The 27,241-nt window shown below is 43.5% G+C and overlaps 2 protein-coding genes and 2 long non-coding RNA genes across 9 annotated transcripts; 2 read left to right on the forward strand and 2 right to left on the reverse strand.

Moving 5' to 3' along the window:
- Window positions 1-387: 387 nt before the first annotated feature.
- LOC308410816 (WD repeat domain phosphoinositide-interacting protein 2-like) lies at window positions 388-3,798 on the reverse strand. 2 transcript variants are annotated; one of them, XM_080904463.1, is made up of 6 exons: window positions 3,645-3,798; window positions 3,325-3,432; window positions 3,049-3,213; window positions 2,249-2,356; window positions 2,062-2,159; window positions 388-1,829 (listed from the first exon to the last, which is right to left on the reverse strand). In XM_080904463.1, exons 2-6 carry the CDS (start codon window positions 3,399-3,401, stop codon window positions 1,717-1,719), a joined length of 561 nt encoding a protein of 186 aa, XP_080760589.1. In that variant the 5' UTR covers window positions 3,402-3,432; window positions 3,645-3,798; the 3' UTR covers window positions 388-1,716. The 2 variants fall into 2 exon arrangements, with proteins under 2 accessions (XP_080760589.1, XP_080760588.1); XM_080904462.1 differs by having other exon boundaries at window positions 3,319-3,432.
- Window positions 3,799-6,502: 2,704 nt separating this feature from the next.
- Window positions 6,503-7,554, forward strand: LOC308410818. Its single transcript, XR_013974265.1, has 3 exons — window positions 6,503-6,615; window positions 6,913-6,993; window positions 7,353-7,554. It is a non-coding gene; the product is annotated as an uncharacterized lncRNA (long non-coding RNA).
- Window positions 7,555-8,062: 508 nt separating this feature from the next.
- LOC308410817 lies at window positions 8,063-10,044 on the forward strand. The gene is made up of 4 exons (XR_013974264.1): window positions 8,063-8,197; window positions 9,031-9,555; window positions 9,695-9,833; window positions 9,936-10,044. It is a non-coding gene; the product is annotated as an uncharacterized lncRNA (long non-coding RNA).
- Window positions 10,045-12,595: 2,551 nt separating this feature from the next.
- Window positions 12,596-25,261, reverse strand: wipi2 (WD repeat domain, phosphoinositide interacting 2). 5 transcript variants are annotated; one of them, XR_013974263.1, is made up of 13 exons: window positions 24,932-25,261; window positions 24,039-24,121; window positions 23,614-23,772; window positions 21,032-21,201; window positions 20,822-20,918; window positions 17,122-17,219; window positions 15,976-16,068; window positions 15,756-15,826; window positions 15,533-15,646; window positions 15,263-15,427; window positions 14,459-14,566; window positions 14,272-14,382; window positions 12,596-14,040 (listed from the first exon to the last, which is right to left on the reverse strand). XR_013974263.1 is itself a non-coding variant. In XM_080904458.1 (13 exons), the coding sequence occupies exons 1-13, from the start codon at window positions 25,003-25,005 to the stop codon at window positions 13,928-13,930; spliced, it is 1,443 nt and encodes a 480-aa protein (XP_080760584.1). In that variant the 5' UTR covers window positions 25,006-25,251; the 3' UTR covers window positions 12,596-13,927. The 5 variants fall into 5 exon arrangements, 4 of the variants coding, with proteins under 4 accessions (XP_080760584.1, XP_080760585.1, XP_080760586.1 ...); XM_080904458.1 differs by having other exon boundaries at window positions 14,272-14,369; window positions 24,932-25,251; XM_080904459.1 differs by having other exon boundaries at window positions 14,272-14,369; window positions 15,539-15,646; window positions 24,932-25,248.
- Between the last annotated feature and the right edge of the window lie 1,980 nt (window positions 25,262-27,241).

The raw sequence follows: 27,241 nt of genomic DNA on the forward strand, positions 1-27,241 counted from the left end.
CCATGCTCTTTTAGTAGGAAGGGCATTAAACTGAGATGGGAGGCAGGTCTATTTTTTAGATGCGATGTTATGTTACAGCACACTGCTCTCACTCGGGCGTTCTGGTCTGTGGGTCAAAGGTTTCTGCTTAGCAGGAGTCATTCTTTCACATACATATTATAGTAATATTACAGTGTGGCATAGAGGATGTCTGAAATTATGTGGTAACACCTAAAAGTATAAAATTCCGATGCTTAAAAACAAATAAAATAAAAACTGGATTTTACCTGACTTCTATTGCTCCAGTAGCTGTGATGCTGGGTAACACATCCTCCCATTCAGTTGGCCTAAGATGCTCTTTATAATGAATGCAAGATGCCAGTGCAACAAGAACAAAAGGCACTTAACTTCATACATCAACATGAATTTATTTTAGTTTCAGATGAACGTTTCACATTTTATACAAAATCATTAGAAAATGCCCGACACTCCAAACTCCCACATCTAATCCTTACTTGGTGGCTTCACACACTGAAAAGGATTATTTGGGGAATCATGCAGCATCCCGGCCCAGATGATGAGGCTCAGCCCGACCTCCAGATCACAATCGAATGATGATGCTCAGCTTGCTCGTTGGCCAAACACTCCCTGCGTGACACAGTGATATCTCGCCACATCTAATAATGTACAGAGTAAGATACAGTAGGATGAGTTGTTAAGAGGAGACCGGAGAGCTTCCTGCTTTTCTCCGTCGATCATCACCAACCACCGCTTAGATGTATGGACACAGTACCACATCAACAACACCATGCATGTTTTCATACGCATGACACATCATTGGTTATGATTAGCTATGTAGTTTAAAAAAAACAAAAAACAAGATTGATAGTTTAAAAATTAACCAATGACTGCAGGCCTGAGGACAGGGAGAGGGCAGGAGAAGGTCCACTGAGCCTCTTGTTTGGATGAGGTAAAGTGAGCAGGGGCAGGTGTATAAGCTCATGACTAGATGGTTTGCTAATGTACATGCCCGAGCACACACACGCACGCACGCAAGCAAACAATCACATATTTGTCAACACCTCTGCCTCATGCCAAAAACCTTAGACTGATGCCTCGCCCTCTGCAGGACAGTGTACAAGAAAGTGTGTGTGTGTGTGAGAGAGAGAGGGGAAGGGGTCAGAAAAGATAGCACACACCCTCGATTAAGATTGAACAAATGAAAGAAGATTTTATTCAGCCAATGAAAAGAGGTCGCCCCTCTCAAATACAAAAAAGCCATCACAGCAAGGGCAGAGAGGCACTTACACAATCGGTTTCTACTCACACACACAGGCTCGCTGTGTGTGAGAGAGTGTCTTTAACAGCGACACAGCTACATTTTTTATTTTTTTTAAATGACACTCACACTCTCAGATACTCATTTTCACACTTAAGCTTTTGGCACATGTACATGCAAAGCTTCAGTTTGGCCTGCTCAGGCTAAACTGAGGGAAAAGGGAGCGGAGGGGGGGGGGGGGGAGGAAAAAAAAGAAAAGAAAAAAAGACAACGTGTATGTGAACGGACGGATGCATGAACAAACTGGCGGACAGGCTCTTGAACACTTTAAAAGAAAAACAAAGACACGCCCCCCTCCCCGCCTCCATCTTTGATCCTGTCCACGCCCCTTTCGGGGTCACGTGTCTCTAGCAGCACCAGAGGAGCCCTCTGATCGGTGGGTACACCCATCAGTCCAGTCACTCGGTCTCGAGGATGAGCGGCGGTTGCTCGTTGTCTTCCTCTAAGTGTAGGTCGCTGAGGTCGTCGTCAAGCCCCACCCCTCCCACAGCGCCCTGCTCTTCACAGTAACCTAGGAAAGAAGAGTTCACAAGTCAAACATTGATGAGATTTCTTCTGATTGGATCACTTCCAAACTTGTCCCGCCTTTCTGCACAACTTAATTACAGATAGTCGCTCCAGAACAGCCATCTTTACAAAATAGAAAAAAGTTTATTCGTTTTTATTATTAGTTTTTATTTACCTATTGCCTTTTTTTCCCCCCAATCAGAAAAAAAGAAAGATATCAATACTGTGTCACCTACCCTTTGAGACAGCAGCACTGTAGGTCTGGGCCACAAGTGGGCGATCATGTGACCCCTGCTCAAGGATCTCATTGGGGGGCTCGGTACTCCCGTCTAACCTGAAGCCAAAGACTGAAATCCTCAGTTTAACTCCCCAAAATTTACCTTACCAGCTAAAGCGAGCCACAATCTGCCAATGCTGTGTTACCTGTGCTGCTTCGTTAGTGTGCATTCGCCTCCCTCCTGTGGATCCAGGTTGTACATATACAGGTAGCCATCAGCCGCTGCTACAAGCAACCTGGGAATCTTCTGAATCCTAATTTTTAACAATTAAAAATGGAGATTCATGAAAGATCCACAAATCCAATCCAACACGTCAATCACATTTATCCTCTTCAGCATCTTCTCTTCTTCAGCACCAGATGTGACATACCAAGCAGCTAATAAGAATCCTACAAGCTCATTAATATTTTCCAGTTTCCTATTCTTAGATTCCTCCTCTGATTCCTTGGCACACAGATGAGGAGTGGCAGAGGTGACGGATGTTACATTACTCAAGTATTTGCATTATTTTAAGTGCCTGTCAGAAGCTCAGGACCTATTATGGAAATGCTACTAACTTCAGTTCTCCATACAAAGTGGTACAAAGGCAGAGTGACAGAAGCCTGCACATCCTCAGGAAAACCACCTTGTAAAAACTCATTTTGATTATTATTAATATTAATTATTAATACTACTCGCTACAACTTTAAATTGAAAAAAAAAAAGTAGGTCAAAGGTGACCAAAGATTAAAATCAGTCAGTATTTTAAAACTTCCTACAATCAAAGTGCAACGTAAATAAAATGTGCTAGAAATTTTGTATGACCTGTGATTGTAAATTCAGTCAACGCTACTTCACATTTTTTCCCCCCCCTTTCTCTGGCGTGATAAGAAGTAACAATTTCATAATGTCTCAAACGCAGTGTTGCATTTGTGCTCACTGCGAGTGTGGAAAGTGTGTACTCACACAGCTAAGGCGCAGATATTCTTATGCCCGCAAAAGGGTAGACGTACAGTGGCGAAGGCTCGCCCCTGGGTAAACATTTCCGTGACTTGGGAAGGCAGGTAGGTGGTGGACGCCATCAAGACCTTCCCCAGGTAACCTCCCCACGTGGTGGGCTCCTCGGCTGGCCTGAGCGAACACGTACAGAATGTGAGATGCATGTTTTCGTTGGAGGAAGCAGCAGCTTGATAAGTGGCTACGAAACAAGCCATCCAAAGACAGACAGCTACGTACACATACTTCTCCTTCTGTGTTTCTAATTTGAAGATGTGGACCGTCTCTGTGTTGCTGGAGGCAGAAAGGTACAGGCTGTCCATACTGAACGCCAGCGAACAGATGCTCACGCACCTGAGAAGACAAGCACGGCAACACACGTGCACAGAGGAGATGGTAAACGCGTACAAAAGCGTGCACAGATGTTACGAAGAATCAAAACTGCAGTGCATGAGCCGTCTACCTCTACGAGCTAACTGCGCTAACACACTAGCTCCCACCCATGTAATTGAGCATTGCGTGGCACATCCAACATACTGTTTTACTTTAGTCCATGACTCGCTTACCTTCAGGGTCATACGTCACATGAAAACCAAAATAATTCCAAACGCCAGATCTGAATGAGGGTGGGGAGGTTCAATTTGCCATGTTGCAAGGAGAGCTTAACTTCTGTCTCGCTAGCTTGCCCTGTGCTCTTCCTCCTGACTATGCTGTCTGTGTTGAGCGCTCAGTGGATCTGCGCTCGACAGTGCAGCCTAGGCGGAGTAGTCAAACGCAGATTCACTGAGCGCTCAACACAGACAGCATCGTCAGAAGGAAAGTTGATAAAATAAATTACAAATTTTGTATTGTTCGATACATATGCGTACCGAACCGAAAGCACTGTATCGAACGGTTCAATATCGATACGAATATCGTTGCACCCCTAGTTTTTACCTCTCATAGGTGGGCTACAATATAACAGCGTGGCTGGATAAGAACAAAGACCCCCTGAGTGAGACAGAGGTGGGACTCTTCCAGAAGTCGTCAATGCCCTTGCTGGCCCCTCTCTTCAAAGAAAAGGACACTTCCGGAGGATCCAAGAAACAGAAAAAAGGGTCTTCCTTCCAAACCGTCTCCAAATTCTACAGAGCAACTCACACAGCCACAGGAACAAATACACATCTGCAGATACTGCACGATACCCATAAAGTAACAGAGGGTAAAAAAAGGACTTAAGGACAATACAAAACATAAAATTCAAGAAATAAGAACAATGCAAATGTCATAGATTGCTCATAGTCTACCTTTAACTACTTATGAACAACATAAGTTGTTTCTTGTAAAACAAAGGGGGGCTCTGTTATGGAGCGGCTGTGTGCAGACAGGAATCGTGGACCCAAAAGTGCAGACACTGAGAGGCACCAAGTAAACTCAAAAAACAGCTTTAATGCTGAACTAAAAAAGAAACCAGAACTGAGACTTTAAACATAAACTCAGGCACGCAGACAAAACACACAGCAAAATAAACGGTAGATCGCAACACAGAAACACAGGGCTTAAATACACAGAGGGAGCAATCAGGGAATGGGTAACAGGAGGGAAACACAGCTGGGCCAAATCAGGCCTATCGAGACAAGGGGAAGCGAAACCAGATACATTAACCTCAGACAAGGACCTTCAAAATAAAACAGGAAACATGACACAGACTGAACTAAAGACGCAGACTCGCACGCACCGCAACAAAGGGAACAGAGACGTGGGACCAGGGCAGACAGACACTGACTGGACACGGGGATATAGCAACTAAGGATACACAGAGACGCGAACTAGACAAGGGAATACAGCTGACAGGGGAGACAGAGCAACTAGAGAAGACAGAGACATAAACTATAAGACAGAACTCAAAGAAACCAAAGACTAGAAATTATAAATAATATAATAAACTCAAAAACCCTGGGTCAACGACCCAGGCATCCTAACAGGCCCAGCAAAAAAAGTTTGGGAACCACTGTCATAGACATTGGTGAATAATTTTAGTTTCCAAATCTGATCTTGGTATTCGTGATTTCATTCTTTATTGTTTGTGTTTCAAAGGTGTGACAGACAGTCTTCTCATCCTGCACCAGCATGCCTGTAGTGGGGTGTTAGAGGGAAAGGATTTCCTAACCCAGAGTTCAAACCAAGGTCTAACTACATCTGTATTTATCCCAATCATTCTAGTGTATATACACATACACAATGTAACTAGAGTTTAGTTAGTTCGATCCCAACAGAGCACTTCAATCTTGGACTCTTTACCTTAAAATAAGATAAGATAAGATAACTCTTTATTGTCATTGCACAGTCATACATAGTACAGTAGTACAATGAAATTGGAAAACTGTCCTACGTCGGCACTACATATAACACAACACGACACGATATGCAGTGTTGGGAAAGTTACTTTTAAAATGTATTCCATTACAGAATACAGATTACATGCCCCAAAATGTATTCTGTAACGTATTCCGTTACGTTACTCAATGACAGTAACGTATTCTGAATACTTTGGATTACTTAATATATTATCATGCTTTTTACAACAACGTGAATGTACTATTGCTGTGTGATTTATTACTATTACTGAAGGTCCGCGACTCCGAACTGTAGTAAAGGGACCTCTGACTAATACGGCGGGGTCCCTGTCGGCTCGTAGCCGAAAAATAGCTTTACTTTGTTGTGTGGGTCAACTTTTCTTGCGAGAGACAGAGAGAGGCGTTGAAAGGCTGCTCCATTATGACTGTTAAATACTATCTACTATTGGCATCTGGTACAGATATAGTATAGTATATAATATTGTAGTACTAGTATAATACTGTCTGTAATATGTTCAAAGCTGTTTATCTAAAGACTGACCATAGGTCTTCTTTTTTTCTATCATTTCCTTTTTTCTTTGTCTTTCTTTTTTCCATCTTTTGCTTGTCCGTGTTTTCCTCCCATCCTGCCAGGATTCTTTTTCCATGCGGGCATCCTGGCAAAGCTGGAGGACATGCGTGATGAGCGGCTGGCAACGATCATAACCATGCTGCAGGCTCAGCTTAGAGGATTTCTGATGAGGATTGAGTTTAAGAAGATGCTGACCCTCAGTGTGTGGATCTGTTTGTATATGCATGCATGCACAGTACTGTAGCCGTTTTGGTTGTTCTTTCTGCATTTATGTGGCGCGTGTTATGTAGAATTGCACTGATGGGTATCCAGCACAATGTGAGGAAGTTCCTCCAGTTACGCTGCTGGGGTTAGTGGAAACTCTACACTAAGGTCAAATTTTGAAATTACTCCTCTTGACAAATGATTAATTATCATCATCATATTTTCATCATCATATTTCTTGCTTTGTGCCGACAGGTGAAGCCCCTGCTGATGGTCAGATGTCAGGAAGAGACCTTCAAAGCTAAGGAGGAGCTGAGGGTGGCAGTGGAGAAGGTGAAGGGACTGGAGAGCTAGATTAAAGATCTGGAAAGAAAGCTTGTCACTCTGTCACAAGAGAAGAATGACCTTGCCCTGTCATTGGCTGCAGTAAGTAGATCATTATGTCTACACACAGCACTGCTTAGCAGATGTTTCTGTGCATTTATGCTATATTTAGAGTCCTGCAAATTAAATTCCTGTAGTATATTGGAAATCTTTTTTCTGCAAAGTAGCACAGTAAAACAACCAATACAATAAAAGGCTGATGCCTTTGTTGTTTCTTTAGTGTAAAGGATGCTTATGAGCCAATGTTTGTGCTTCCCATGTGTTACCGTTACATCAGGATAATACATATTATACATCTTTAAATCGCTTTGTTTCTCTTGTGCCTTTGTCTCTCTGCAGGAGCAGGACACAGTGGGTGATGCAGAGGAGCGCTGCACACGGCTGATGCACCAGAAGGTCCAGCTGGAGGAGACTGTGCAGGTAATTTGCAATACAGGATCTGTACTGTGTTACAGACGTCTTTAGCATCTACCAGTAGAACTCAGTGGAGGCCATTTGGTATAATCTGCAGTAATACAGCAGCAAACAGGATAAAGGGGATTTTTTTTGTCAGTAATAATAACTTGGATCGCCAGTATATGTGAATATAAATGGAGTAAAATTTAATGTTGGGATAACTAGCAAAATGGCCTTGTGTATGTTTAGCACATACACAAGGTCGAATACTCATTAAATGAGGTCATTATTATTTAGAGCTTTTCATTTCTTGGAATCCACAAAAAGTCTTTTTTTTTCTTTTTCTTTTTCTTTTTCTTTTTTACAAACAATTGTGAGTTTAGGATCTAAATGAGCGCCTGGAGGAAGAAGAAGGCAACACAGCGTCTCTTCACAACCAGAGAAGGCAGCTGGAGGGGAAACTGCATAAGCTGAGGAGAGACCTGGACTCCCTGGAGTCTACACTGGCCAAGACTGAGAAGGAGAAACAGGTTAAGGGCACAGGGAACAGGAGTGTAGCAGCTGATGAGATGTAGCTCATTTGCATTTTCTGTGCCTGCAGACATTTGGACAAATAACCACAAAACCAGGAGATTTGATGCAGAATTTGAAGGTTATGACTAAATGCTGGTGACCTGTCCAGAGTGTACCCTGCCACTTGACGAATGGGAACTGGCATATGAAAAGTGAGAGAGGGGACAAGAGTGCTCTCTCTCTCACACACACACACACACACACACACACACACACACACACACACACACACACACACACACACACACACACACACACACACACACATGCAGATTTACATTTATTTCCTGGACACTTGCACTTGATAAACAAAACTTTCTTCCTTGAAAGCCTAACCTAAAAGTAAACTAAAATTTGTCTTCATCTCAAAATTTAAAGCCCGACATTATAGATACATGCTTTTTGTCTCATCATATTGACCTCATCTGTAAGTATAACATAGAAGAAGATAAAGGTTTACACCATTTCTACATATATTTGTGTATGTTCCTGTTATCTACAAACTGTCAGTGGAAATGGACCCTCTTTCATGTTCTGCTGTGTCCATTTGTTGTGTGTTTAAAGGAGAGACTTTGAAATTATCAACACGAACTAGAAGGAGGAGGATGAGCAAGCTCTCAGCACCACGCTCACCCAGAAACTCAAAGAACACCAGGTTGGTGAAACTACAATAGCTTTTTATTTTCACTATATTCTTAATAAGGGTTATTTGAAACTGTTCCTTCTTCTGTCAGGGCTAACAGGGTGTCAGAAGCACCGTACAAGATGCACACTTTAGCAGTTGTAGATGCTATTTATGCAAAACCTGAACTACAATTGTAAATTATTTTTAGCAGCACAGATGGCTGTACTAGTTGGTCTACTGTTTATACAGAAAGTTCCAACACTCTGAGTCTGGTGGTCATCTGACCTCTCTGACGGCATCATCATGAAGCTTAAATTTCTATTCATCCATTAAATGTCTTACCAACAGTTGGAGGATTGTTCATTTTCTTTTGGCTGCTCCCGTTAGGGTGAGCCACACATCATCTGCCTCCATCTCACCCCATCCCTAGCATCCTCATCTGTTACGCATATCCACTATCTGTCCTCTGCACATGTCCAAACCTTCTTCTAAACCTCAACCGGAGGAGTCAACCGGAGCCGTCTCTCTGATGTATCCTGTCCATCCTGGTCACTCCCAAAAGAATCATAGCATCTTCACGCTACAGGATGAATTCTAATAAATACACTGATAAAAGTGAACTTTTATTGGAAGTGAAGAGAAAAAAAGATTAAAGCTTGGTGAAAGCAAATGAAAGCTAACCGGACGGCTAAAATGACAATGATGGGAGCAAAGAAGCATTGCAATGTGAAAATTTGGAAATAGGAAAGTGAGAAGCAAAAGAGGATAAAGAGCAGTGATGATTAATAGTCTGGCTTTAAAGACGCAAGGTTTTTGCTGTGAGTGCTTATGCACGCGTTGATTCGTTTTCTATCCTCTTTCAGGGACGCATCGAGGAGCTGGAGGAGGAGCTGGAAGCTGAACGAGCCATGAGAGCCAAGGCACACGGACAGCTTGTATCACAGCTTTACCTAGCAGTTTCATCTTTGAGAGTCTATTTCAGTCCAAACGTGATACATACCTGACCACTACGCATATGAATTCAAGTAAAAAATACGCAGACATGTGACATTATGCTACAGCTAGAGAGTCAAGTTGTTTTCCTGTTAGGTAGAGAAGCAGAGAGCAGAGCTGTCACTAGATCTGGTGGACCTCAGTGACAGACCGGAAGAAGCGGGAGATCTCAACGCCACCGTGAAAGCTGCTCAGAAAGCAAAGCTAGATCTTTAGACTATTGTGTGCTTAACTCTTTCAAAATAAAACAGCCACAAACATAGACGCTCAGCCACTCTTATAGATGAACTCTGAGGCCCACAAAGTGGAGGACAGCGTGTCGGAGGCAAACACTCGCCTGGCTGAGATGGAGCACACTCAGACAGAGCTCAGTGCTGGCAAAATCCATCTGACTGGTGAGAATGCGAATGCATGCGTTACTGTTCCTTGTTGAGCTGGATGCATCATGCATTTGCCTCTCCACCTCTCCATCCAGACTACCTATCCACAGGCTCATAACTCAGCCTGGTGAATGCCCTGCATGATCTCTTGCAGTTAAAGGAGCAGCTGGATGAGGAGTTAGAATCCCGTGGGGAGATCCAGCGTCTTGTGTCCAAGCTCACTGCTGACGTCACCACATGGAGGAGCAAGTATGAGACGCCATACGCCGCACCGAGGAGCTGGAGGAGACCAAGTAGGTTCAAAAGAATTTTAAAAAAAGAGTCTTATGAATCATGACAGTGATAAAATTTTAATTTAAATTCCACTCTGGTTCTTTCCTCCCACTCTCTCCCAGGCGCAAACTTGCAGTGCATCTCCAGGAGGCTGAGGAGGCAGCAGAGGCGGCTCAGGCCAGAGCTGCCAGCCTGGAAAAGGTCAAGCAGAGGTTGCAGGGAGAGATGGAGGACTTCACTATAGACCTAGAGAAGGTACACATGCACAAAAACAAAATCTCAATGTGTACAGGACACAGAAGCACCAGAGGCTATTACACGGCAGAGGTCATGCACATGAGGTTAGTTGCTAACAAACAAATCCAGCAGAGAGCAGTCAAGAGGCAAAATTCCAATAAACAAGCAAAGTGTTTTCAACAGCACTGGAAACAAGAGCAATGCTGGAACGTCTGATTATTCAAAGCTATTACTTAGAAACTTAGTTACCCAACTAATTTCTGATCCAGTTATCCTCACCTTTTGTGTGGATAATGCACTTCTTTATTATATTAATGCTTTCTGTAATGATATATCAGCAACAATTAATAATAATAATGAATCTAACTAACTGAGTTTGCTATGTCTGCCTTTGTGTAAGCAGTCCAATGCGGCAGCTCTGGATAAGAAGCCGGGAGTTTTCGATAAGATGGCAGCCGAGTGGAGCCAGAAGGATGAGGAGCTGCAACTGGAACTGGAGAACAGCCAGATGGAGAGCCGCTCCTACATGATGGAGATCTACATGCTGGAGACGGAAAGCCAGGATCACTTGATGACTGTCTGCAAGGAGAACAAAACCCTCTCAGGTGCTTTCTAACTTGTCCATTACAGCTGATCATAACTTGCAAGCATTTGAAGAAAGGAAAATATGATTCTCAGTGATTAACTGTTGTGTTTTTATTTCTGTGCCATTTCGTTTCAGAGGAGATCAAGGAGTTGACTGTCAGCTTGGGGAAGGAGGCCGCAGCGTCCACAAGCCAAGAAGAACGTGGAGGTGGAGAAAGAGGAGCTGCAGATGACTCTGGAGGAGGCTGAAGCTTCACTGGAAGTTGAGGATGTGCCTTATTTTCCCAGTGTTTTAAAAAATATTATGATGTTATTTAGAAAGGTTTAAGATTTGACATGTGACATGAGTGAAAGAAAGCAGACACAGTGTGTGTGTGTGTTTCCAGGTGGAAGAAGGTTGGTGCTGGAGCTGGCAGCTAATTTGTGTGTTTCTGTAAGAATAGCAGGCCAACAGCAGCCTGTTTAAATACATGAAGACCATCCATGACCTGGACGATGCTGAGGAACGGGCTGAAATGGCAGAGATGACCCTGACAGGAAGTGGTGAACAAGGTCTTAAACTATCAAAAGTCTTTAACATCACTGATAGTCATAATCAGTGTAGTCTTAGGAAATAGCCTGCATGCTGTTGATGTTTTTGCTGATGTGCTGTAAATGTACTGTATGTGTTTTTGTGGAACATCGGGTTTGGGGCTTTGGTTGTTGCTCTTAAAGTTTTGCAAAACTTTTAGATCCTGTATTGTCGATTAACATAGCAGAAAAATGTTTGAAATGTTTTTCTGTACATGTGGAATGTGATTTATATCATCTCAGCGTTGGTGCATAAGCCCTCTAGGAAGGAGTGGTAAAGCTGTGGTCTCACGTCAAGGATAGAGTCCACCCTCGCGTGTGAGTGTGTGTGACCTGCTGCAAAGTTCAATAAGCTGCAATGAAGCAACTTCTTGAGCACATTATTACTCTAGTAGCAGAAAATTTGTATCTTATTGTATTAATTTATTTTTTCCTTGTAGGTGATTCAGATTTGGTCGACTTTCCTTTAAAGTGGTAGCGTTTAAAGTGTCTACAAAAGATTCTGACAAATGGCTCCTTCACGTCCTGAAATGTTACATGAAATGTGTAATTCAGTTCAATTTCATTTCTAAATCTGGACTACTTTGAAGTTCAAGTTCGTGGCATTGTATTAACACACAGTGCCAAAAAATTCTCCTTTTATAGGTGCTCACACTTGCCGATGATCAGTTAATGAAGTGCATTTGATTTTCAGCACCTGGCTGCCATGTCATGTGGAAAAAGTAAGGGTGTAAGTATTGCTTTTGTACTGTCAGGATAACTTTGATATTATGGCTCTTGGCATTACCCCCCTCCCCAAAAAAAGAAAAGAAAAAAAGCATATTCTGACTGAAGCAGTTGGAAAGGGGAACCCACATCACATATGAGCAACATGGGGTACTATAAAAAACAAAGCCACATGTGGTTGTGCAATGGAAAGCTAAAAATTATTTTTCACCTACACGGGCAGGGCTCGAGTCCCACATGAAGTCAGCACTGACATGTACAGAGCATACACACATCCCCATGCTCTTTTAGTAGGAAGGGCATTAAACTGAGATGGGAGGCAGGTCTATTTTTTAGATGCGATGTTATGTTACAGCACACTGCTCTCACTCGGGCGTTCTGGTCTGTGGGTCAAAGGTTTCTGCTTAGCAGGAGTCATTCTTTCACATACATATTATAGTAATATTACAGTGTGGCATAGAGGATGTCTGAAATTATGTGGTAACACCTAAAAGTATAAAATTCCGATGCTTAAAAACAAATAAAATAAAAACTGGATTTTACCTGACTTCTATTGCTCCAGTAGCTGTGATGCTGGGTAACACATCCTCCCATTAAGTTGGCCTAAGATGCTCTTTATAATGAATGCAAGATGCCAGTGCAACAAGAACAAAAGGCACTTAACTTCATACATCAACATGAATTTATTTTAGTTTCAGATGAACGTTTCACATTTTATACAAAATCATTAGAAAATGCCCGACACTCCAAACTCCCACATCTAATCCTTACTTGGTGGCTTCACACACTGAAAAGGATTATTTGGGGAATCATGCAGCATCCCGGCCCAGATGATGAGGCTCAGCCCGACCTCCAGATCACAATCGAATGATGATGCTCAGCTTGCTCGTTGGCCAAACACTCCCTGCGTGACACAGTGATATCTCGCCACATCTAATAATGTACAGAGTAAGATACAGTAGGATGAGTTGTTAAGAGGAGACCGGAGAGCTTCCTGCCTTTCTCCGTCGATCATCACCAACCACCGCTTAGATGTATGGACACAGTACCACATCAACAACACCATGCATGTTTTCATACGCATGACACATCATTGGTTATGATTAGCTATGTAGTTTAAAAAAAAACAAAAAAAAACAAGATTGATAGTTTAAAAATTAACCAATGACTGCAGGCCTGAGGACAGGGAGAGGGCAGGAGAAGGTCCACTGAGCCTCTTGTTTGGATGAGGTAAAGTGAGCAGGGGCAGGTGTATAAGCTCATGACTAGATGGTTTGCTAATGTACATGCCCGAGCACACACACGCACGCACGCAAGCAAACAATCACATATTTGTCAACACCTCTGCCTCATGCCAAAAACCTTAGACTGATGCCTCGCCCTCTGCAGGACAGTGTACAAGAAAGTGTGTGTGTGTGTGAGAGAGAGAGGGGAAGGGGTCAGAAAAGATAGCACACACCCTCGATTAAGATTGAACAAATGAAAGAAGATTTTATTCAGCCAATGAAAAGAGGTCGCCCCTCTCAAACACAAAAAAGCCATCACAGCAAGGGCAGAGAGGCACTTACACAATCGGTTTCTACTCACACACACACAGGCTCGCTGTGTGTGAGAAGTGTGTCTTTAACAGCGACACAGCTACATTTTTTATTTTTTTAAATGACACTCACACTCTCAGATACTCATTTTCACACTTAAGCTTTTGGCACATGTACATGCAAAGCTTCAGTTTGGCCTGCTCAGGCTAAACTGAGGGAAAAGGGAGCGGGGGGGGGGGGGGGGGGGGGGGGGGGGAAAGAAAAAAAGACGACGTGTATGTGAACGGACGGATGCATGAACAAACTGGCGGACAGGCTCTTGAACACTTTAAAAGAAAAACAAAGACACGCCCCCTCCCCGCCTCCATCTTTGATCCTGTCCACGCCCCTTTCGGGGTCACGTGTCTCTAGCAGCACCAGAGGAGCCCTCTGATCGGTGGGTACACCCATCAGTCCAGTCACTCGGTCTCGAGGATGAGCGGCGGTTGCTCGTTGTCTTCCTCTAAGTGTAGGTCGCTGAGGTCGTCGTCAAGCCCCACCCCTCCCACAGCGCCCTGCTCTTCACAGTAACCTAGGAAAGAAGAGTTCACAAGTCAAACATTGATGAGATTTCTTCTGATTGGATCACTTCCAAACTTGTCCCGCCTTTCTGCACAACTTAATTACAGATAGTCGCTCCAGAACAGCCATCTTTACAAAATAGAAAAAAGTTTATTCGTTTTTATTATTAGTTTTTATTTACCTATTGCCTTTTTTTCCCCCAATCAGAAAAAAAGAAAGATATCAATACTGTGTCACCTACCCTTTGAGACAGCAGCACTGTAGGTCTGGGCCACAAGTGGGCGATCATGTGACCCCTGCTCAAGGATCTCATTGGGGGGCTCGGTACTCCCGTCTAACCTGAAGCCAAAGACTGAAATCCTCAGTTTAACTCCCCAAAATTTACCTTACCAGCTAAAGCGAGCCACAATCTGCCAATGCTGTGTTACCTGTGCTGCTTCGTTAGTGTGCATTCGCCTCCCTCCTGTGGATCCAGGTTGTACATATACAGGTAGCCATCAGCCGCTGCTACAAGCAACCTGGGAATCTTCTGAATCCTAATTTTTAACAATTAAAAATGGAGATTCATGAAAGATCCACAAATCCAATCCAACACGTCAATCACATTTATCCTCTTCAGCATCTTCTCTTCTTCAGCACCAGATGTGACATACCAAGCAGCTAATAAGAATCCTACAAGCTCATTAATATTTTCCAGTTTCCTATTCTTAGATTCCTCCTCTGATTCCTTGGCACACAGATGAGGAGCGGCAGAGGTGACGGATGTTACATTACTCAAGTATTTGCATTATTTTAAGTGCCTGTCAGAAGCTCAGGACCTATTATGGAAATGCTACTAACTTCAGTTCTCCATACAAAGTGGTACAAAGGCAGAGTGACAGAAGCCTGCACATCCTCAGGAAAACCACCTTGTAAAAACTCATTTTGATTATTATTAATATTAATTATTAATACTACTCGCTACAACTTTAAATTGAAAAAAAAAAAAAAGTAGGTCAAAGGTGACCAAAGATTAAAATCAGTCAGTATTTTAAAACTTCCTACAATCAAAGTGCAACGTAAATAAAATGTGCTAGAAATTTTGTATGACCTGTGATTGTAAATTCAGTCAACGCTACTTCACATTTTTTCCCCCCCCCTTTCTCTGGCGTGATAAGAAGTAACAATTTCATAATGTCTCAAACGCAGTGTTGCATTTGTGCTCACTGCGAGTGTGGAAAGTGTGTACTCACACAGCTAAGGCGCAGATATTCTTATGCCCGCAAAAGGGTAGACGTACAGTGGCGAAGGCTCGCCCCTGGGTAAACATTTCCGTGACTTGGGAAGGCAGGTAGGTGGTGGACGCCATCAAGACCTTCCCCAGGTAACCTCCCCACGTGGTGGGCTCCTCGGCTGGCCTGAGCGAACACGTACAGAATGTGAGATGCATGTTTTCGTTGGAGGAAGCAGCAGCTTGATAAGTGGCTACGAAACAAGCCATCCAAAGACAGACAGCTACGTACACATACTTCTCCTTCTGTGTTTCTAATTTGAAGATGTGGACCGTCTCTGTGTTGCTGGAGGCAGAAAGGTACAGGCTGTCCATACTGAACGCCAGCGAACAGATGCTCACGCACCTGAGAAGACAAGCACGGCAACACACGTGCACAGAGGAGATGGTAAACACGTACAAAAGCGTGCACAGATGTTACGAAGAATCAAAACTGCAGTGCATGAGCCGTCTACCTCTTGACTCCTCGTCGAAACTCAAAGAGCTTCTGTCCCTCTGGGATCGAGAAGACACGGATGACTGTACCCTGAGAGGAAGTGAAAAAAAAAGGCACAAGATGTACAGAGTTGCAACACTATTACAGGATGCAAGAATCAAAATCTGCATTTCCTCATGTGGAAAACAAAATTAGCTGCGGAGATGACAGGGTAATGTCCTGCACAGCAGCTGAACTACCTTCTCTGATGCTGTAGCCAGCTTAGTTCCAGTAGCATCGAAAGCCAGAGCCGCTAATGGGCTGTCGTGGGCTGGAATCATATTTGCTGCTCTCTGGAAAACGACACACAGATTAACTACTTTACAAACCTGCTTTCAGGCCCAGAAACACCTTCACACAAAAACAGCCAAACGCACAATAAGCACTGCAGGAGTGCTCAGACCTTTATATAAGAGAAGCCAAACCACCAATTTACAAAACACACGGCACAACACAGGAGAACCAGCTGAAGAGGAAAAGACTCAACTCTAAGCCTGCACTTTAAAGACAAAGGTCGCTCTTTCAAAGATGCAAATGTTCACATTTTAGGCCGAGAAGATGGAAAAGTAAAGGAGGTCATCCACGTCCACTATGAAAGACCATCAATTAACCAAGTTTGTGATTCCGGTCAGACACAGGGGCCATGCAGTCCTTCAAGACTCCTCCATCACTGTGTGTTGCTGGAAGCGCATGAGTTAAGTATTTGCTGAATGGTGATTGGTTGACTAGATCAGGGAGTGACAGCTGAATTAACCAGCAACGCTTTTAAAAGTAATAACTGTGGTTCTTCACTGCAGCTGGCTGACCGACCAATAACAGCACTGCCTCCATCTGACAACAGAGCTCTCTGCAGGCAGACGGCTCTGTGCCCCGACTAGAGCGACTACATCTGCTGTTACAGGCTGTTCAACCCCCGCTCACACTCACACTGTGCCTCAGGAGACCTCAGCAGCCACACAATGGTTGGGCGGGGCAGTGGCTGACGGAGGTTTCACACTTCGGTGCTCAGTGATGGTAATGACCCAGTCTTTTTTCACAACTTGGCTGATGATTAACAACCCTTAGTGGAAAACCCCCACTAGGTGTTAAACACCTCTCAGCCCAAGTAGTTTTAAAACTGAAGAAGCCTCTTTGATGAACCTAAAGAAATCCAGCTGATTTCTTTTCAAGCACTCAAAGCTACCATGACCTGGACGACTGAGTATCTACGCAGACATTCGTCAGAAACTGAAACACTACTGTGGCACAGCAAGCGTATGCCCCGGAAAATGCTTTGTAATAAATCCTGATGATGGCTTTATTTAAAAACAGGAGCACATAAAGTATCATTGTCTGGGTTCACCTACCAAGTTGACTGTGTCAAACACTTGGACCTCTCCTATCGTAGCACTGCCTGGGTATGCCAGGTAACAGTTATCATTGCTGATGGAAAGGGCACACAATCCTGGAGAGATACGAGCACAAAGACAAACTAATCAGTAAAAAAAAAAGATGGAGAGAAAAAACAAAACGTGTCAACACAACCAACTACAACAATGGTATCGGTAACATTAAAAGAAAAGAGGAGAAGAAATGAAGTCTTAGTGTTGAGAGTGGCAGACAAAACAACGCTGTTCAAAATAAACTGAGAAAATGAAAGTGGAGACACTTCTCAGCTGATACGAGAAAGTCATATTACTGCTTTCAGTGGGCCTCACTCATAAACCGCGTGAGCACACGTTACGCACACGTTACACACAAATCTGAGTCGTACTCTGCAAACAAATTTTGAATAGCTACGTATGAATCTTGGGCTAACTGAACAGGAGGAGGTTTAAACCGTGTCTGCCGTCTATCGTGATGGGAAATGTGCGATCGTTGGCAAGTAAAATCGACGAGCTCTCAGCACTGGTACGGAGTCAGAGGGAATACCGAGAGTGTAGCCTGATGTGTTTCACCGAATCATGGCTGCACCAGGTCATTCCCGATGAGAATGCTTCCGTGGAAGGCTTCCACACTGTTCGGGCGGACAGGGACAGCATCGCTAGCGGTAAGCGTAAAGGAGGTGGGCTTGCTGTTTTAGTTAACAACCGGTGGTGTAACCCTGCCAACATAACAATCAAAGAAAGGATTTGTTGCCCGGACACTGAACTGTGTGCTGTTGGACTCAGGCCGTATTATTTACCCAGGGAATTCTCTCACGTCATCTTGGTGGCTGTTTATGTTCCCCCCTCTGCTAACCCCACAGCTGCATGTGACACTATCCACTCTGCCATAGCTCGGCTACAGACTCAGCACCCGAGTGCCTTTATTGTGATCTCGGGTGACTTCAACCATGTATCACTGGACAATACACTACCAACATTCAAACAATATGTGGACTGTCCCACCAGGGGAGAGAAAACTTTAGACTTACTGTATGCTAACGTCAAGGATGCATACAGCTCCTCCTCCCTCCCCCCACTTGGTAGGTCAGATCATAACCTGATTCACCTCACCCCCCGCTATGTGCCAATTGTGAGGAGGGAACCTGTGACCACCAGGACTGTTAGGAGGTGGTCAGAGGAGGCAATAGCGGAACTACAGGGCTGTTTCGAGGTGACCGACTGGGAAACACTCTGTGAGCCTCACGCCGAGGACATCAATGGGCTTACTGAGTGTATCACAGGCTACATAACTTTCTGCACCGACTCCATTGTTCCAGCTCAGACTGTTCATTGTTACCCAAATAACAAGCCGTGGGTGACTAAGGACATCAAAGCCCTCCTCAACAACAAGAAGAGGGCTTTCAGAGGGGGCAACAAAGAGGAGGTGAGGAAGGTCCAGGTGTTACTAAAGGACAAGATCAGAGAGGCTAAGGACAATTACAGGAGGAAGCTGGAGTGGAAACTCCAGCAGAACAGCATGAGAGAGGTGTGGAGGGGCATGAAGACCATCACTGGATTCAGGCCAACCAACAGCAGGGGAGCTGAGGGAGGTGAGAATAGAGCCGACGAGTTGAATCTGTTTTTCAATAGATTCGACACCACAGTGTCTGCTCCCACCCCCACAACCTCACCTGCAGTCAGCCTGGAATCCAGAGCCACACCACTGTGCCAGCCTCTCTCTTCACATGTTGCCTCCTGTGAGAGTCCTGACACCCCTCCCCCACCCATCACCTTCACTCAATACCAGGTTGAGATGCAAATGAGGAGACTTCACTCAGGCAAGTCTGCTGGACCAGACGGAGTGAGTCCCCTTGTCCTCAAGACCTGTGCCCCCCAGCTGTGTGGAGTCTTTCATAAACTGTTTATGCTGAGTCTGAGTCTGCAGAGGGTCCCGGTGATGTGGAAGACATCATGCCTCGTCCCTGTGCCAAAGACGCCTCGTCCCAGTGGCCCCCAGGATTACAGGCCCGTGGCACTGACCTCCCACATCATGAAGACCCTGGAAAGGCTCATCCTGGACCAGCTGCGACCCATAGTAAGACCACATCTGGATCCCCTTCAGTTCGCTTATCAGCCTCGTCTCGGAACAGAGGACGCCATCATCTACCTGCTCAATCGTGTCTACACCCATCTGGACCAGCCGGCGAGCACTGTGAGGGTCATGTTTTTTGACTTTTCCAGTGCTTTCAACACCATCAGGCCGACCCTCCTGGGTGATAAGTTAGCAGCGATGCAGGTGGATGCTTCTCTGGTGTCCTGGATTGTTGATTACCTGACAGGAAGACCACAATATGTACGTCTCCCACAGTGTGTGTCTGACAAGGTGATCAGCAACACAGGGGCACCACAGGGGACTGTCCTCTCCCCCTTCCTCTTCACCCTCTACACCACAGACTTCAGCCACTGCACAGAGACCTGCCATCTTCAGAAGTTTTCTGATGACTCTGCGGTGGTTGGATGCATCAGCAGGGATGATGAGACAGAGTACCGGGCTGTGGTCGACTCCTTTGTCACGTGGTGTGAGCAGAATCATCTGCAGCTCAACGTGGCAAAGACCAAGGAACTGATCGTGGACTTCAGGAAGACCAGGAAACACTTGACCCCTGTTTCAATCCAGGGGGTCAGTGTTGACATTGTGGAGGACTATAAATACCTTGGAGTACACATTGACAATAAACTGGACTGGGCTAAAAACACCACAGCACTTTACAGGAAGGGCCAGAGTCGTCTCTATTTTTTGAGGCGACTGAGGTCCTTCAACATCTGCCAGAAAATGCTGAGGATTTTCTATGAGTCTGTTGTGGCCAGTGCGATCCTCTATGCTGTTGCATGCTGGGGGAGCAGGCTGAGGGTCGCAGATGCCAACAGACTTAATAAACTGATCCGTAAGGCCAGCAATGTTGTGGGGATGGAGCTGGACTCCCTCAAGGTGGTGTCGGAGAGGCGGATGCTGTCCAAGATAAAGACAATGTTGGATAACACCTCCCACCCACTCCATGACATGTTGGTCAGTCACAGGAGCTCGTTCAGTGAGAGACTGAGATTACCGAAAAGCACCACTGAACGACACAGGAAATCATTCCTGCCTGTGGCCATCTCCCTGTACAACGCATCCACTTAACACACTGTTTGCTGCTACAACTACACATGTTTCTTTTCCAAATATTTATTTATAAGTGACTTATGTATGTATGTATGTATGCATGCATGTATATATATGTATATATTGTACTATTCTTAGTTAGCGTATTGTCTGTCTTGTCTTAATGTTGGTTTAAAATGGAGCACTGTAACAAAAAATAATTTCCCCCAGGGATCAATAAAGTATTCTGATTCTGATTCTGAGATGGTCCTTTCACTCCAGCTCTTTATTCTCTTTTGATTAGTTTTATTCATTCGTTTTTAAACCTATGCTACAGTCCAGATCTACATACAGTCATGGAGGCCCAAGATTTTTTCCCTTTCATTTTAAAATGAAAAAACTAGATTTGTACATTTCTAAATATTCACGATGAGGCCCAATACAAGCACATACATGTAAAGTGGAAAAAAAGGTAAACTTTTATAAAAAGCACATATTACATTCACTATATTTTCCTATTTATATGATGATGATGACAGACTGTTTCTTCAGACTCACCTGAAGGGTTAGGCGGAGTCTCTCTAATAGTGTGCAGCACTTTCATGTCTCTGATGTTGTGAATATAGAGCGACTCTTCCAGGCACACAATCAGCCTCTGCGGAGGAACCACGCAACATCAACTTGTGTGTACTTAGCAAACAAAGTCGTCACTAGAGGGTAAATAAGCCTCTTCATATTCATGAACACTGCAAACGACCCCTGGCCTACCTGTCTGTTGAGCTTCACAGCCAGTATAGTGTTTGAATAGGAGTAGTTGCAGATCTCAGTTCCCTTCTTGAAGTGACAGACTTTGAGCTTCCGGGGGGCCTTCAGACTAACTATAGCCACCAGGCTGCTGGAGAACAGACGCTCCACAATGCACACATCCTCAGTGTCAGCTGCAGGAGACGGACACAAAATTATTATTTCATCAGTGCTCTGACATTTTATAATCACTTATGTGATTAAAGGATTAGATCATCTTAAACAGTTTGACAATTTGGGCTTAGACATTAAAGCATCCCATAATAACTACAATACTGTAATAAATAATCAGCTGATGAGCAAAGGAATAAAGCTCCAAGCATGATAGTGCATTTGTAGCCTGCAGGTGCCATAGAGCACTGTGCAGACCCACATACCCGTTTACTGTCACCAGGGGGCAGTGTCAAAAATACAACAAAGGAAATATGTGCTACGCTGTTGTTAGCGTAGCACGTACCATCCAGAAGAAATAACTCAAAAAAACTTAATCAGTGAAGTGAAACCAAATGTTAAAAACAGTAACCTATATCTGCTCCCAGTGAGTGCATTTCCCCATTCCTCTTTGTGGTGAGCTCTACCTTGTTTCCCCTTTCCTAGTTAAGCTAATTGAGCTACACATTGTTGCTTCTTCATAGCTAAAGACTTACACCAATGTGTCTACCCTTTATTTTTTTTGACTCTACTCGAGTTATTTTCTGTGATTCAGACTTCAAAATATACATATCCACCTATAGTGGAACAAAGAACCACAGTGGCATCACTGATAACTGAAAGAACTACTAAATGAAGTAAAGCTGAATTCATGTTTTTCTACTGCTATCATACTTAAAACTCAGCTTGGATCCTTTGTTTTAGTGATGATTAATAACATTGGTGGAATATGGGGCACAGCTGTGGAAGCGGGACATGCCACAAACAGGAGAACCACTACTTAAGGAAGCTGTCTTCTGATTGGCTGACATTTGAAAACAAAAGGTTTCAACAGCAGCCGTATGGGTTGCTGTCTCAAAGCCAGAGGAAATACAAAAGCAAGAGGGAGGGGAAAAAAATTATTACTTGCACAGATTACTCATAGTTTTAAACTGACCATGCTGAATGTGCACCATGTAACAGTGTGTATGAAATGTGAGCAAAACATTCTGGGACTGGGAATACCCCCCCCAATTATTCTCTCTTTGACAATCTTCAGCGTGGCTGCTATTTTTAGATCACTCCATGGAAGTCGCGTTAGGTCTCATTGCATCTGCGCCTCTGTAAGACCTGCTGGATCTCCTCCAGTGTCTCAAATCGTGATCCTTAAAACTTTATTTTCATTCTGAAGAGTGGAACAAGCTGTAGGAAGCCAAACGGTCCACGTGGCGAGTGAAAATTGGTTTGGTGAGGCCAAGAAGAAAACTCCTGGTATGCAATGCGACTCAGGGCTTTTCATCGGGTGCGTGAGCCCTAGAGGCCTGGAGTATTCCACCCCTGATCTAAACATCATCTCTCCAAGTCCAGAACTCTGCAGAGGGAGGGCAATTCATGAGGCAGGGTCCTAGGAATATTGAGCAATGATTTCTCTCTCACACACACACACACACACACACACACACACACACACACACACACACACACACACACACACACACACACACACACACACACACACACACACACACACACACACACGGTCAGTGCTTATCTGCTTGCAAGTCTGAGGTCTGTGGTGAAACTGCAGCATGCACAGTTCCAGTGGTCAGAAAGGGACTTCCAGGGAATGATCCAAAAATACAGAGTGGGCTGGAATCTGTCTGGTCTTGCTCAAGAAGTATAGATGTGGATAGTTTTGCATTTTATACCTAGACTGTGTGAACTTCTTTCCTTCTTTTATCTAGGGTGCAAAAACAATCAAAAAGCTAGCCTTTAACACTTTGTTTCATGAAAGAGTCGAACGAGCGGTGTTCAGAAATTGTAGAAATGGCTTTCCCATTCTCTTGTGCTGACTATAAAACTTAAATCACCTACTCCCGTCTTCTTCTTTGGTATTTAAATATAAATTAATTAGCAAAAAAGTCAGAATACAACATATAGGTTAATAAAAGGGATGCAGCAGAAATCATATGTAACCTTTGTCCATATACAAGGAGGATGGTTGATGCTTAAGCATACTAGTGAGAGGAAAGGGCAGACATACTTCATTAATTATTTAAAGTAAAAGCACTGCACGAGTGGTATAGTGACTCCAAACTAACAGGAACAAATGCAGTAATACCTCATAAAATATAATCAAGCAATGAAGTAACAGTTTTTATAAGACAAGTACCTTTAAAGCCAACTAACTTAAAACAAATTATTTGCTCCGCTGCAAATACCTCAATGGCCAACTACATCTGGACAACTAGATAAAGGTATATCTGGCAGCCTCTCCAGCGAGACTGTCCTGCAGATGGACTGCTTCAGACTGCAGCTGGTAAAGGTAGTCGGCCATTTTATAACAGGCAAACCTTGCAGTGTCCTCCTTCCCCTGTGCAGTTTTTCGCGTTACGCCGCATGGACCGATTATCTACCTGTTGAACGTTGCTTCAGCTCTACAGTGTGCAGTCGATCGCCGTCATCGGCATCAGTCATAGGTAGCACAGATGGAATCTGTGCCTGGGAGTGAAGACTAACTGGAGAGGCAGAGGAAGAGCGACATCGAGGACCACCGCAACAGGGGCCTACTCTGTCTATGCCATTAGCATACACATGTGTGGTTAAATTACTGGAAAGAGTTTCATGTTATGCAGCCTCGTGCACCATTACCACCACCATTACACCCAAGTCGCACTTTCACAAAAACAAACCAAAAAAAATGCATGCCTTTAAATCAAAACAGCTAACTGCATGCAACTATTGTGTGTGCATTCTGTTTAGTGATTGGATGAGGAAAACAAACACAAACGGGTGAGTAGATGGAAGTAGAAAGCCAGAACAGAGGTCAGTTTATACTTACTACATTCATATATCTGCTCCAATTTGTCCACAGAGGACAGGGAGAAAAACTTGTATCCTGATTTGGTGCCAACAGCTAAGGACCTGTACATGACACAGAAAGGAAGCGTGGCAGTGACCAAGCACGGTGTCACAGACATACACTGAATAACAATGCACTCTGTGGTCGTTGTTACAGCCACATTGTATTAGTCTACACAATGAAAAACAGGGGGTTCGGTCTAATTTCAGTGATATCGACTAACTCCGCGTACCCTAGATACATTGGTCACTGTGGTCTCAGTGTGATTGTGATCACACGACTAACGCTGTGTTGCAATAATACCAGGCCTCTGCTGCTGAGAGCAAACACCGGCAAATTTAGTACATGACCGAGTTTAAATTCGACATGTCTATCTTAATCATATTAAAACAAATACAGTGACCCAGTTCGAGTCACAATTTCCTACAACAATTTCCAGCAGTCTTCCAGCTGTTCACCAGTAATGAGTCCAAAACACAGAAAAATCGAATTGCCTTTTACTATTTCTATCTACCGCCAGCCTGAATAAGTAATTACAATTACCCGTAGCAAATATGCGCCTACAGCACACTTAATTTACGAGCATGTTGCTAGTTAGCCTCGGACCACAAAACACTATGCTAGCTAGCAAGCTATGCTAGCATCTGATAAAATAAAAGGTAAATGGGTAGTTTAAAAGAGTAGCTAACCCAAAACACGACGCCTACTGATAGTCTTTTCTAGCATGACAAAAACTACATCTAGGAGATTTCAAATCCATTCCTGTGACCCCGCTAGGCGTCCAGACAAGTCCAAGCTGGGTTAATTAGCATTAGCTAGTTTCACAGCACAGGCCATCCGATCCCAAGCCACTTTCCCCGGCCCTGCCTTACGTGTTGTCCTGGTTAAAGTTGGCGAAGAGCAGCTGGCTTCCGCCAGCGTCTCCGCTTTGACTGGCCAGGTTCATGGGTTCGGCACCATCGACGTATAAAGCTTCAGTAGAAATAGCAGCAGCTGGACTGAATACAGTGGTAAAGACCAGAAGTGTTGAGCTTTACGGAACCATCTCTGTTTGCTGCTCTGCTCTAACGATTGTTGTTGTTTTCCACAGGAGCTTGTTGCTCACCCCCAATACGCATGCGTTATGCGCACAGCGTGCAGTTCCTTTAAAGGGCCATGACAGATTTTAATAAATGAGCTCCCCGGACTCTAAACAGGAAACGATACAAAACAAAAATATGAAATGAACAAAAACAAAACATTTAAATAAAGAAAAACCCCACAAACAAAATTATGGTAAAACGGTAAACATACTGGTATCTCGGTTTCTGTCCTTTTTAAACCAATAGGGAGACAGAAACCAGGACCAATCACGACTCTATCAGAAGACTCCTCTGTACATTGAGGATTTCAGAGAACCAGCGCCCCCCATCGTTACATTGTGTAAAAGTCATCTACAATGGAGGCGCTGCTAGTAAGTATTTATTCTACAGTTCCCATCTCCTCATAACACCAGCATGAAAAATTATATTGTTGTATCTTTAGCTTTAATTTAGTTTAAAATTTTAACCTCCTGTTATTCTCTTTTTTAAATTATTAAATATATATAAACAATCATCAATCGAGGCAACGGGATCCTCCCTAAAATGACGATAGTTTATAGTGAATTTTTAAAATGATAAAAAGTTAGTTTTTTTTTTCTAATTTGAAGCCTCTTCATACTCTTCAATCTACAATTTATGTGCAAGTTTTGTGTTTATTTGCCACTTCTTTTTTTAATGAATTTGTGCACTTCTTATTTCTTACTGAGTGCAGTTCCTGCTCTACACTATTGCAAAGCAAACCTCCAAATAACTAAAAGAACACTGATTGCGTGTGTGAGATTTGAAAAACTCAATGTACTGACACTTTCACTTTCACATAGTCAGATCTTTGTGTTAGAGAGAGGCAAGTGAGTGCAAACTAAGTAATGCCTTTAAAAAAAGAGTTGCAACATTTCATACATCACCATTTTTTAGCCATTATCTGTTGCCTCTTCAGTTAATGTGCCGCAGTTTACAACATTTTAACAGATGCTGAAAGGATCATGTAGAGCAGCTTTCAACATATGTGAACATCAGATATTAAAATTGTATTACATATATGTCTAAGTAGCCCGCGTTTTTTCCTTTTAGTATGCCATAATACTGAAAAATAGAAAATTAAGCTTAATAAAGCCACTTATTTTGAGCTTTCTGTGCTTTTGCAAATGCCTTCAATGACTTCAAATGAAAAACGTTCTCTTTCCTCTTTGAATTCTCATGTGGGAGCACTGGACTAAAAACTTTCACATAGCATGACAAAAGTCCCAAATTCTGGCAGTTGGAACAACAAAGTATAAGGCGTGGAATGAAAAGGAAACAGCGAGTGATCCCATCCACTGACTGAAATGTAATTTAGAGCATGAGTCATAGAATTTCTGTCTGTGTATTGGTTTCACTGGAGTTTCAGGTGTAAGTCTGAGCATGTTGGAGTGGAAATTATTCACTCACGCAAATCTGACAGGTAACGTGAAACACCAGGATGAGACAGTCTTTCCAGACAGTTTATCAGTGAGGATCTCCCGGGAAAACAAAAAGGAAGTGTATAATGTTGAAATACTGTCACCTAGTTGGCAGAGGGGTAAAAGCATAGAAAACAAGAACACGAGTAAACTAAACATACCTTAACCAGAACTCAGTCCACTGTGACAGACTTTTAGTGTAATGAATTACCCTGTTTACCTACAAAGATTCCACTAGAGTAGCTTTGCATGAGTCACAGTATAAAGAAGGATTATTATTAGTGCAGCCTTTCAGTTCATTCTGTGTAGAACAAGTTGTTTAAACTCTCCTCTTTAACACCACTTACCTTTCGTCCCATTGGCTGCTCCTTGCAAACAGAAGGTTTGAACAGCAGGTGGGTGGGGCTTGTGTGCCCACAGCCAGAACAATGACCTTTGATCTCGTTGAAAGTCTGGTGTATCCAGGATAAACACAAAACATATGGAAGCTTGGCTTTAAGAGCAGGAATCTTTAACCAGTTTCTCTCTAAGGCTCCTCTCAACATTATTTGGACTGTTTCAACACTATCTAAACTCTCATTATGAACAATATTTTGCATTTTCATAACCATGGTGACGACTCTAGTTTTTTTTACACAATCAAGATCGATTATAGAGCATC

Source organism: Rhamphochromis sp. 'chilingali' (genome assembly GCF_963969265.1).
Source record: "Rhamphochromis sp. 'chilingali' genome assembly, chromosome: 15".
Taxonomy (NCBI): Eukaryota; Metazoa; Chordata; class Actinopteri; order Cichliformes; family Cichlidae; genus Rhamphochromis; species Rhamphochromis sp. 'chilingali'.